Here is a 12595-nt window from a genome sequence, read left to right as displayed (position 1 = left end):
AAAATCAGGGTAAAATTCTAGGCGCACAAGATTTAATTGCTAAGCCAGAATTCCATAGTTTATCTATTTTTAATGAAAATTTGGTTGCAGTTCAATTACGAAAGACGAAATTGTTCCATAATAAACCGATTTATTTGGGATTTTGTATATTGGATATTTCTAAAACTCTAATGTACGACTTTCACTATAACTATATGTTTAAAAAGTTTCAAAACAAATTAAAATTATTGTACACAGATACTGATAGTTTAATATATCAAATTTTTACAGATGATTTTTACAGAGATATAAAACCTGATTTACATTTGCGTTTCGATACCTCTGACTATACAGAAAAAAATATATTTGGCTATCCAAAACTCAATAAAAAGAAGTTAGGCTACTTTAAAGATGAAAACAATGGTAACATATTTAATGAATTTGTAGGACTTAGATCTAAAATGTATGCATTAGATGTTGAGGGAAAATTCACAGCTAAAGCTAAGGGGGTTAATAAAAGTGTTACTAAGAATATGAAAATGGAAAATTATAAGACTTGCTTATTTGAAAATAAGAACGAATATTGTTCAATGCTTAGATTTAAGTCAATAAAGCATAATATTTTTACTCAAAGAATAAATAAATCTAGTCTGTCATTTAATGATACCAAACGGTACATTTTACCAAATAATATTGATACCTTAGCTTGGGGTCATCATAAAATAGAATAAATATTATATTAAATTTTAAGAATAAATTATTATAGTTTTAAAAAACCAAATGAGAGATTATTGTATTTAGATGTATAAGTTGCGGAGTAAAACATGATGTACTGTATATTGTTTCAATTATAGATTTTTCTGTTTAAATAAATGGTGGTTTAATAACAGATTGTTTCATTACTATACTAAACCTTAACACACATAGACGTAGTAGATAATGCATCATTTCAATCATCCATTCACTGCAATAGTTGCTGGTCCAAGTGGATGTGGAAAATCAGTTTTCGTAAATAATTTTATAAAATTTTTGAATGATATCTGTGATGCAAATTTTACCCAAATCACCTGGTGCTTTGATGAAATGCAGCCTTTATATAATCTCAACCACATTAATTATCTTCAAGGTTTACCTGATTTATCTATGTTTGACGGAAAAAATCCTCAACTTGTAATAATTGATGACCTGATGAGGGAATCAGATGGTCGTATTGTTGATATATTCACGAAAGGAAGTCATCATAGAAACTTAAGTGTGTTTTATTTATCTCAAAATTTGTTTCATCAAGGTAAAGGACAAAGAGATATATCACTCAACTCAAGTTATATAATATATTTCAAAAATCCTCGAGATAAAACCCAAATTCGATACTTATCTCGTCAAGTATTCCCTGAAAATCCGAAATATTTGGAAGATTCTTACAGAGATGCTACCAATGAAGCTCATGGTTATTTAATGATTGATTTGAAACAAGAAACAAATGAATTGTGTCGCGTTAAGACAAAGATATTTCCATCCGATGGATATTGCACTGTTTATGTACCCACAAAAGGGTTTAAATATGGTAAGAATCAAGAAATTTCGATCATTTATAAATGATGCATAGACGTTTAAAGACGCATAAAGATTTGTTAATTGCTCTACATAAACTGAAGCCAAAATATCAAAAAGCTTTATTAAAATCATGTAATAAAACAGAAATAAATTACATTTGTGAATGTATTCATAACGTACTGCGGGGTAACGTTGAATTGGCCGAGAAAGAAAAATCTAAATTAAAGAAATATAAAAATATTCTTCGAAAATTGGTAAGAAAAGGTACGAATAAAATTAGAAAAAATATAATTGTACAAAAAGGAGGTTCATTTCTACCGATAATATTGGGTTCTATTCTAAGTGAGTTGATTAATTCATTTATTTAAGAAAATGGATAATGCTAAAAAAATGTTACTTATTGAACCATCATTATTGGAGAAGTTAAAACAACACAAAGAAAATGATACGCCAAGATCTCGATTAGATACTGATATGCAAAATATCTTAAGCAGTGATATAGAAGATCGAAAGAAATGTATTTTATATTTGCAAACCCTTCAAAGATATCTAAACTTCGTCAAAGAGGATCGACAACCATACCACATACCACTTATAAATGATAATGATTCATATATTGGTTTTAATCAAGGTCATAATGAAATCGATACTGATTATATAAATCATGATGTGAATAAAATAAATGTAGTTCCTTCTCAAACATCAGTGGAGGTTAACAAAAATATTGGGGAAATATACACGAGCTCTGAAATACTGAAACTAATACCGAAAACATATGCTAAAAAAGGTGAACTTTTACTAAATTTGATTTCCTTGAATAAAAATAAAATAAGCTGGGATGAATCTGGTACCGTGATTATAGATAATGAAAAAATACCTGGGAGTAATATTGTGGACTTGGTGAGTGATACCTTGAGAGCTCTTCAGAAAAGTGAACCTATAGGTTGGGAAAAATTCGCAACAACTTTAAAGGAAATAAAAGTACCACTCACTTATATCGGGAACCCAAAGCGAGTGGATTTTATAAACCATTTGCAATTAAAAGAGGTTGAATCTAAATCAGTACCTGACGAGGAATTTTCTACACCAACAAGTAATAAGTACACAGGGAAACTAAAAAAAAGATCGGACTGGGAAAAATGGACCCCATATTAGAAATAAATAAAATTTATTATGATGCATCACATCCTGCTGGCTACAGCACTATTGATAAATTGTCAAAAGCAATGAAGGGTAAAATGGACAGAAATAGTGTCTTAAAGTGGTTACAATCACAAGAAACATATACTTTACATAAACCTGTTCAAAGAAAATTTTCTCGTAACAGATATATTTTGTCTAATATTAATGAGTTATGGCAGGCCGATTTAAGTGATATGAGATCTTATTCTGAATATAATGATGGTTTCAAATACATACTTTGTGTTATTGATGTCTTTAGTAAATATGCGTATGTTCGAGCAATGAAAAAGAAAAACTCTGAAACAGTTAAGGAATGCTTTGAAAGTATTTTTGCTGAAGCTAATACTACACCTACACATATACAGTCTGACAAAGGAACTGAATTTGTTTCCAAATATGTACAAAAATATTTTAAATTAAAAAACATAAATTATTATACAACCAATAATCCAGATATTAAAGCAAGTATTGTCGAAAGATTTCAGAGAACTCTTAAAACGAAAATGTGGCGCTATTTTACACACAAAAATACTCATAAATACATTGATGTTTTACAAGATCTAGTGCATTCATATAATCATAGTTTTCATTCTAGTATAAAAATGTGTCCATGTGATGTTAATAATACAAATATAATGAGTGTATGGCAAAATTTATATGATAGAGAAAGTAAGATAAAAACATCAATTAGTATGGTGAATCCAAGAATTCACGTTGGAGATTATGTTAGAATAACAAAACATAAACATATTTTCCAAAAAGGATATGAATCAAATTGGAGTGACGAAATATTCATCGTATCTACCATAATACACCGATCTCCGTTTGTAGTATTTACTTTAAAGGATTTAGAAGGCGAAGAGATAGTTGGTACTTTTTATGAAAAAGAGTTACAAAAAATCATATTCGACCCCACTACTAAATACAAAATAGATAAAATAATACGCTCTCGATATACCGGTAACAGAAAAGAATTGTTGGTGAAGTGGAGAGGTTATCCAAATAAATTTAATAGCTGGATATTAGCTTCTACTTTGAAAAAAATATGAATAAAGATAGTTTTTATTTAACTTTACTAAGCAATAGTTCTATGGATTATTTTCCTGATAATACAACAACATTATTTTCTACGAAACTGCCAAAACCAACAATACTAGAAGGTGAATGGAGGGTTGGAGTAGTAGAATTTCAGTACCCATGCACTATGTTCACCGTTCAAGAACATGAAAACATTATTTATATAACAAAGTTGATGAAAGTACCCGATGAAAGTAAACCGTCATATGTTTATTACAAGACACATATTCCAGCCACAAATTACGATAACATAAATCATATTTTGATGGCACTGAATAACACTCGAGAAAAAATTAAATTTAAATGCGATGAGGTTTCAAGGATTGTAGTTGCTACGATAACGGATGAATCCATAAAATCTGTAACTCTATCACCTAAATTATGTCTTCAACTAGGGTTCGAACCAAACAGGAACCTCGTTGAAAAAAATTTTGGAAAGTGTCCAGCTAATTTGCATTTGGGTTTACCGTCTCAATTATTTGTTTATTGTGACATAGTGGAGCCTCAAATCGTTGGAGATGTTATGACACCCCTTTTACGAATAATACCATTGGATCCCTCAAAATACATATATGGAGCGTACAAAATGCACGTTTTCTCTCCTCCCCATTACCTACCTGTGATGCGTAGAGAATTTGATACAATTGAAATAGATATAAGAACAAGCACCGGTCAAAAGATACCATTCCAATTTGGAACAGTGTGCATTAAACTCCACTTTCAAAAATTATAATGTACGGCAAACGTGATAATATTTCATGTCCATATGAACACTATTATACTCACCAGGCCGGATCGGGTATCGGAGTTATTTATAAAGGAGCACCGTATCAAAGAGGTCATGGAATCGGAAGTTTTCTTGGGGGGCTGTTTAGATCTATTTTACCACTACTGTCTAGTGGTGTTCGAACTATTGGTAAAGAAGCATTAAGTACCGGTGTAGGTATATTATCAGATATGGTTAATGCACGCCCCATGGAAGATTCAATAAAAACTCGTCTAAAAGAAGTCAGCTCAAATTTGAAACGAAAAGCTGATGCTAAAATAGATAATATCAACATGTTTGGATCTGGGTATATAACAAAACGAAAACGTCGTTCTGCGATCATTCCATCATTGACTGCGAAAGCGAAAGCTATTAAGAAATTAAAATTGAATCAAAAACAAATCAAAGATATATTTACTGATTAAATATGTCATTTTTACATAGTCAGTCTTGTGAATGCATTAAGTCCGAATTGGATTTATTTGCATTACCATCAACTCAAACTAGCATTGAAAGTGGACTATGGATTCATTATAAGCCCATTTCATCACTTGCTGATGATGGACCAATAGAATTTCAAGTACCTGGGGCAGGTGATGACTATGTGGATTTATCCCATACTTTACTCCATATAAAAGCTAAAGTTTTGAATCAAGATTATACAAAACTGACAGTACCGACAGTTGTGGCCCCAGTTAATAATTGGTTACATACACTTTTCAGTCAACTTGATGTATATTTAAATCAAAAACTTGTATCGCCACCGAATAATACATATGCATATCGAGCTTATATTGAAACTCTATTGAATTATGCACCTGCTGCAAAAGAATCTCATCTCACTTGTGGTCTATGGTATGAAGATACAGCTGGAAAAATGGATGCAACTGATGAACAAAATAAAGGATTTATTAGAAGACAAGAATTGGCTAGTGAAAGCAAAGAAATAGAAATGATAGGACATTTACATGGAGATTTATTCAACCAAGAAAAATTTTTGATTAATGGCGTTGACATGTGCGTAAAGTTAGTTCGTTCTAGAGAAAATTTCAATCTCATGGCTTCATCAACTGACCATAAATTTAAAGTGTCTATTACAGATGCAACTCTTATTATTCGAAGAGCACGAATCAACCCAACTGTGCTACTTGCACATCAAAAAGTTTTATCATCTACCACAGCAAAATATCCAATCACGCGAGCAGAAGTCAAAGTTTTAACTATACCATCAGGCATTCAGGGGAAAACCCTTGATAACATATTCCTTGGTCAAATACCCAAAAGGTGTATAGTCGGTTTTGTAAATAATGCATCCTTTAATGGTAGTCTCACAAAAAACCCATTCAATTTCGAAAATTATGATATTAATACATTTTGTTTATACATAGATGGACAACAGATACCTTCAAAAGCCTTACAGCCATCGTTTGACAATAATATTTTTACTACGGTCTATCATACGTTATTCTCAGGAACAGGTATACATTTCCTAAATGAAGGCAATGGAGTATCAAGAGAGCAATATGCCAAAGGGTTTTGCTTGCTAGCCTTCGACTTAACACCCGATTTATCAGCAAATTCTTCAAGTCATTGGAATCTTATAAAACATGGTAGTGTAAGATTAGAAGTTCGTTTTGAATCAGCTCTTACACAAACAATTAACTGTATTGTTTATGCGGAATTCGATAATGTTATTGAAATTGATAAAAATCGTAATATTTCTGTAGATTACAGCAGTTAGAATATAATAATTAATGTTTGAATCGTTTGTATCCTTGTGTATTTTTTATGTTGATTAAATACTAGATTACCTTATAAATTTATATAATAAAAATATGTATATAAAATGATATTTTGTTTTATTATGGTGAAACATAATGGCACTTAAATGATAAGTTCAATTATTGATAGTTTAATGGAGTCAACATTTCCAGATTGTACTAATGACTACGTAAGTATGTAGGTACAAAGTTCGTTTTCAATCAGCTTTTATATTATAATAAAATTGATGAAAATATAATTTCATCAAATGTTCATAGATTTATATTTGAATCGCTTGTAATGATATTTTGTTTTATTGTAACCATATAAGTTTTAAATACATGAATAAGATACATTAAAGCCTTATTTATTGAGTGCTTATGTTATTATGATCCACATAACTATTCAATCCTCGCAACTGACAAGACCCTGTTCTCAACTAATATGAATACAATCGAGATACAGAATTATTTGAACAAAATCGATCCCAGTATTAAAAATAATGTTTACGCGGCAAACCGATTGCCGATATATGTTGTAACGCCCTGTTATATTGTCAGCAATTTAGATAGTGATAATAAGCCAGGCACTCACTGGGTTGCAATACACATTGATGAGCAGGGTATTGGACAATACTTCGATTCATATGGTCGTCCACCTCAGGGATTCCAGCTGATGTTTTTACAAAGGAATTGCAGAATGTATAACTACAATACTGCAAGAGTACAGAATGAATATACCGCAGTGTGTGGCGAGTACTGTATAATGTATCTATACTTTAAGTTTAATAAGAAGAGTTTGAATGATTTCATCAAATATTTTGAAAATGATACAATCTGCAATGATGTTTTATTATATACTTTATTTAAATCATGTTTTAAAAATAAATAATAAATACAGAAACTGTCTTTTTAATCGTAGTAACGAATGTGATAGAGGTAATTAGTAAATTACCTGTATCACGTTCATGGAAATTTAGACATTGAGTCGCTCACCAATCATTAGCTAAATGACCAGTGATTATTAATGATTATGGATCTGTTTAATTTAAAATGCTAACTTTGAAACTATAAGAGATATCGAAAAACGGATCAGCGCAATCGCTCGGAAATACATCAAAACCCCCAGTTTGACACCAAACTTCTTTTTTTTTTTTTTAGTAGGCATCACGAGCAAGTGAGCCAGAATCGAGGAGCCAGAACCGGCGAATCCCTACTACTGTGAGCCAGAACCGGCGAATCCCTACTACTATATTATTAATTTTATATTACTGACTTATTTTACACAACTTATATATATGCCTGCATGTAGAGTGATCTTATATAGCCTATATTATGTTGTCCCAATTGCTTGTTCATATTGCAAATTTGAATGAAATCTATTCAGTAATCCCGCCCGCCACCGGACCGCACCATAGTATCGCGCACTCGGTTGGTCATTTTCGTAACTGTTAAAATAGCCAGAATAGCTTACAGATTGCAGATTTATTACCTGCTAACTTGACACTTATCGTTATACTTTAGATTATATGTGTTAATTTATTTAATGGATCGCCAACATATGAAACAGTAGTCACAGTGTTAATGTTTACATTGCATTAATTATAAAATCTATTTTTTCCTACAATTAAAGGTAATCACAGCATGCTTTGTGTTACAAAAATTATGAGTAAGGAGAAATCAAGAAACAGTGTGATGCATTATTGGAAATTTTTATTAAAAACCATTCAGTAGTTTCTGCGTGGAAGATTAACAAAAATACATCCAAACATTGTTACTTTCGCGTTCATAATATTAGTATTATTAGGATTTAATACTTGCACTTAATAAATGAGATTGTTTAAAATAGATGAATAGAATTTGATGCGGTTTCTTTTGATAGATAGAGTGATTCAAGAATAAGGTTTATATGTATAATATAGTAGAGAAACACTGATAATTTTAGAGGTTTCTAATATGACGTCATCAATAAACACATTTTTTTGCGCTTACATTGCAAACGCTAGCTGAACCCTACGAGACAGATCAAAATAATGTACTACAATATTGTATACTTTAAAAAAGTCTATATAAAAAGTCCGCAATGTAACTCTGTCTCTTAGGGATAACCTCTTTTTCGTCCTTAAATTTTCACAAGAAATAATGGCTTATTAACTAAGTGATTTAAGTGAGTACAGCATTAATCCTTATCAAATTAAGTACATTTAATACATTGTGCATTGAATATAGATGAATTTGTACCTTAACAGTATGTAATTTAAATGAATATTTTCGAAGATATTACAGATTTAAAATGCAGGGACGCATTATGAGGTTGCGGCGGTACCGGCCGGGAAAGCATTAGAATGAGTATCGTCAAGTTAATAAAGTATTGAAGTGTACGAAACTTATTTTTGCATGTTATTGTAGTTTAATGTTTAAATAACGGGATCACTGGGAAATTACATTGTATTAATTAAATTTTTACTATTAGTTTTTGATAAAACGATGTCTGTCCAGATGGTTTTGTATATAAATTACCTGGTTCACATTTGACCTGGTTGACATCCTGCGACAGCTTCCTCTTCTTGGAGCCAGGCTCCGGCAAGTTGGTATATACCGAGCCCACGTCCGCACCGACCAGCTGCGGAGTCATCAGACCTTGCTCCGGCATGTCCACCCTCATGTACCTGATGATATTAACTGGAGAGTTGAATAAACATACCGATACTGATGAGCGATGTAGATAAAAGATTGGCAAAGCGTTAACCTCCGTTACGCCAGCTGGATTAAGAACGTTGGAGTATAGTAGAATAGAATGGGTCCCGACTGCTACAATGTTTCTTGGATTTAAAAATACGATGAGTTCTACTACTACTCCTGTTCTATAATTTGTCTACCCCTATTATTCGTGTGCCCGTTTGAACTAAACTTCTTAAAGCCGATTTCACCAACAGACGTTTAAATAATGAACGACTGTTTAAGGTTTAACCGGCCGTTTATTAATATTTTAATGTTCATAATTCACTAACCATTGATTAGGTACTTTAACCGATTGATTAACTTAAACGAAGTAGCACAGGTAGGTTAACCATTGTTTTGCTCTATGACATGACATGACACAAGTGTTTTTCAAAATAAAAATGCAAGTCGCTTTGAATTTGTTATATTTTTGAACATGAAAATGTATTACGAGTAGATGTTTTTTTTTAAATATTGAAACAACAATGCGCACTTCTCGTTTATTCGATTTACTTCGAGGAATATGATGAAAAAGCATTAGAATGGTTGTTTACTTGTTTCTTTAGCAACAATAACAATTACTTTGACAGAAAGAAAGTTGCTACTTGAGCCTTACATTTAACAGCATTATTTCTTTACCCTTCCATTTTTGGATGTCATTTGGTTAAATGCAATTATAACTGAATATAGTGCTATCTTTACACAGTAATGTTACACCATTCGGTCATTAATTGTAACTCATTCAAAACGCTCGGTTAGTAAACCGTTGGTTAAAAAGACAATATGATGAACACGAAAAAAATGTGGTTTGTTTAAACAGCTGTAAACAGATCGGTTACGTAATCAATATCTATAATGTTTTTATTTTGATTGATAGCCTTTTAAGTGTTAAAATTGGATTTGTAAAGTGAGAAACTGGCAGCCATCAGTCAGAACATAAACGTAAAGCGATACTATTGGCAACCGCGACGGCAATTAGCAGAGAAGTAAGTAATCCAAATATATTTAATAAAGATATACCCAAACATACAGAATGGCTAGATATATTCATGCTATTTCTAATCGGTATTCACAGTCATATTAACAAACAAGGCAGCTCGAATCATCGACGAATAAGTAATCTCTGATCAGCTGACGTTGTATTTGTACTACGATAATAGATGAATTAAAAACTAAACTCCAAGTGAAGTGACAGCATATCATAAGAATTGAAATGACATACCTATTTTGGTAGTCTGGCATCCCCACATCCCTGTTCCGAATGATCTCATCTGGCAACACCAGCACATCGCTCGGGGTTCTCAGCGCCTCTGGCTCCAGGTTATCCTTGATCTCCTCGTAAATATACTCCCCGTTATGTTGCAAGACCTCGTGCAGGTTGATGTGCTCCGGGACGAGCATGTAGTCTGCGCCCAGGATTGTCTGCGAGACCGCGAGGGTGTGGGACACCTGGGTCTCTGGACTGTAAGGGTTCTCTGAGCTGGAGTCTGGTGGACTTTCTGGGAGTTGATGGCCCCTGAAATAGGTCATGAATTCATGATGAATTTATTTTTAATCAGGAATTTATACGTTCTGCGGTGCCGCTCCGGATTCTTGAAGAACCTAAAATTCTGAGCGTCATTGCAATTGCGCTTGTCAATTTGAGGCATAAGGTGTTCTCATCAGTTATTCTAATAGCTGCGGCACTTTTCAAATCGACATGCAAATAATGCTTGCACACGTTTCACTGACGGCAGAAAACACTCGTCTTTTTGTTACCCAGTAAGCTCTTCATCCTTTGCAGAGGAACTTTCCACCAGTAAACTGTTATCTGATGATTGACTAATTTCAATAGACAACATAGAGTATTATGATGAAATACTATTCGTATTTTAAAAATGAATATTGCTTTTTTACCTTTGCAGGGAAACGGTTCTCAGAGGTTTGCACTCATAGCCTATAAATAGGGTTTCTTGGAATGCTTAAAAGGAAATATCCCTTCTGCCATCTATGAAGATGCCATTGATTTAGTTTATTTAAAGTTTGGCCCAAGAGTAATCAACAAATTGACGCTTAATTCTTATACCGGAAATAGGAGCTCCTATTGGATTTCAATTACCAATTCCCTCTACTGGAGTCGTTTTTTTGGTGACTTTTTGGTGCCTATGAAACCCAAAAACGCATTTTTTTCAAAGGCATATATTACCGACATAGCCCAAATGATTGCGAAACTCGAATGGCGATCACGCACCTAACACACACGTAGACGCAGTGTTGGAAGCCCCCCCCCCCCCCCCCCCCCAAATGGCCCGACAACCTAGTCAATATCGCCGGAATACGTTGGATGAGGGCAGCGCAGGACCGATCGTCGTGGAAATCCTTTGACGTCTTCCGGCTGATGATGACATGGTCCCCACGGCCCACCCCAAAAAATTGGGTACAGACTTCTTTTGTATTTTACCACGCTTCTCTGCGTTGAGTAAGTCTTATCAAGTATCGCATATTAGTTTATCTGTTATGAGAACAATGTTGTCTTCAGAAAAGTTACTGAAGAAAAGTTAGATATGGGCGAACAGGTCGCTAAATGATAATTGGCTGACAAAGAATTGCCCTTGGCGTTTGATCTGTCCAAATTGGTTAAAAGATCTTATGCGGCGACGAGTATGGGATAGTCTTCCTTGGGAGGTGCCCAAGTCAATACGACATGGGCACCTTCAAGAAAGGTCGTAATCTTGAAGACTTGCAGTGTAGTTTATCATCAAGTGACTAGTACGCCAGGTTGGCCTCCTTATCCATTTAAATAAAACTCTTTAAGGGATTAATACGCGTGTTGGAGGTTCGCATGGTTACCCAAAATCTTATGTAAAACACAGTTGCAATTAACAGCGTTTTTAGTTCTTTAAAAAGTGTTTTAATCGCTCCTTATTTGAATTTTTATGTATCCATTTTGTCAATAAATATATTCTTCCTTTTTTATTTTTTTTCCAATTAAATCAAAGGATAGTAGTAGACTATGTGCTCCTTATCCATGACAAAAATATGAAGTCTCGTCTAACAATCTTTAAGAATAACGTATAAGAACAGGTGATAGTTACCCAACCCGACGAACATCGATGGGCTGCAGGTAACAACCCTCGCTGGCAGGGCCCATGAACGCCTCCAGCTCGTCTATCAGCCCGGGACCTGGAACAACATCACACGTCACTTCACCTTTCCCCACTAAAAATTTCAAAAGTAGGTATTGGACTATTTAAGCAAAGCAAGTTTTTACTACATTTATCAATAGTGCTGATGCGGCGTGCATATATCACACCATAATTCCAGGATCAATAATATCATCCGCAGGGCATTTATAGTTGTTAATATAGCAGTTATCGCCAAATGGAATATATAACTCGTTGTGATGGCTAGCGCAAAATGCAAATATTCCAGGTCGAAAAAAATGGCGACGTAAATTTTGCGAAATTGAAAAAATAAAAACACCGAAATTTGTTGCTTTTTTGTTGCTAATTAGTTGCTACAAAATTTTTTTTTTGCCCTAACCGATCGCAAAAAATCGGCAATAACGCTAACTTTG

The 12595-nt window shown here is 33.4% G+C and overlaps 1 protein-coding gene across 1 annotated transcript in view; it reads right to left on the bottom strand.

Annotated features, from left to right (window-relative positions):
- Window positions 1-12595, bottom strand: part of LOC126964467 (uncharacterized) — a 103556-nt gene that overhangs the window by 37091 nt on the left and 53870 nt on the right. Inside the window, exons 2-4 of the mRNA XM_050807589.1 lie at window positions 12114-12201; window positions 10262-10555; window positions 8839-8987 (exon numbers count right to left, since the gene is read on the bottom strand). Of these exons, the coding sequence (XP_050663546.1) occupies window positions 8839-8987; window positions 10262-10555; window positions 12114-12201 (531 nt within the window). The remainder of the gene's footprint in view (window positions 1-8838; window positions 8988-10261; window positions 10556-12113; window positions 12202-12595) is intronic.

The sequence above is a fragment of the Leptidea sinapis genome, chromosome 5 (genome assembly GCF_905404315.1).
Source record: "Leptidea sinapis chromosome 5, ilLepSina1.1, whole genome shotgun sequence".
Taxonomy (NCBI): Eukaryota; Metazoa; Arthropoda; class Insecta; order Lepidoptera; family Pieridae; genus Leptidea; species Leptidea sinapis.
Note: the sequence above shows the minus strand (reverse complement) of the source record. Positions and strands in the feature narration are given on the sequence as shown.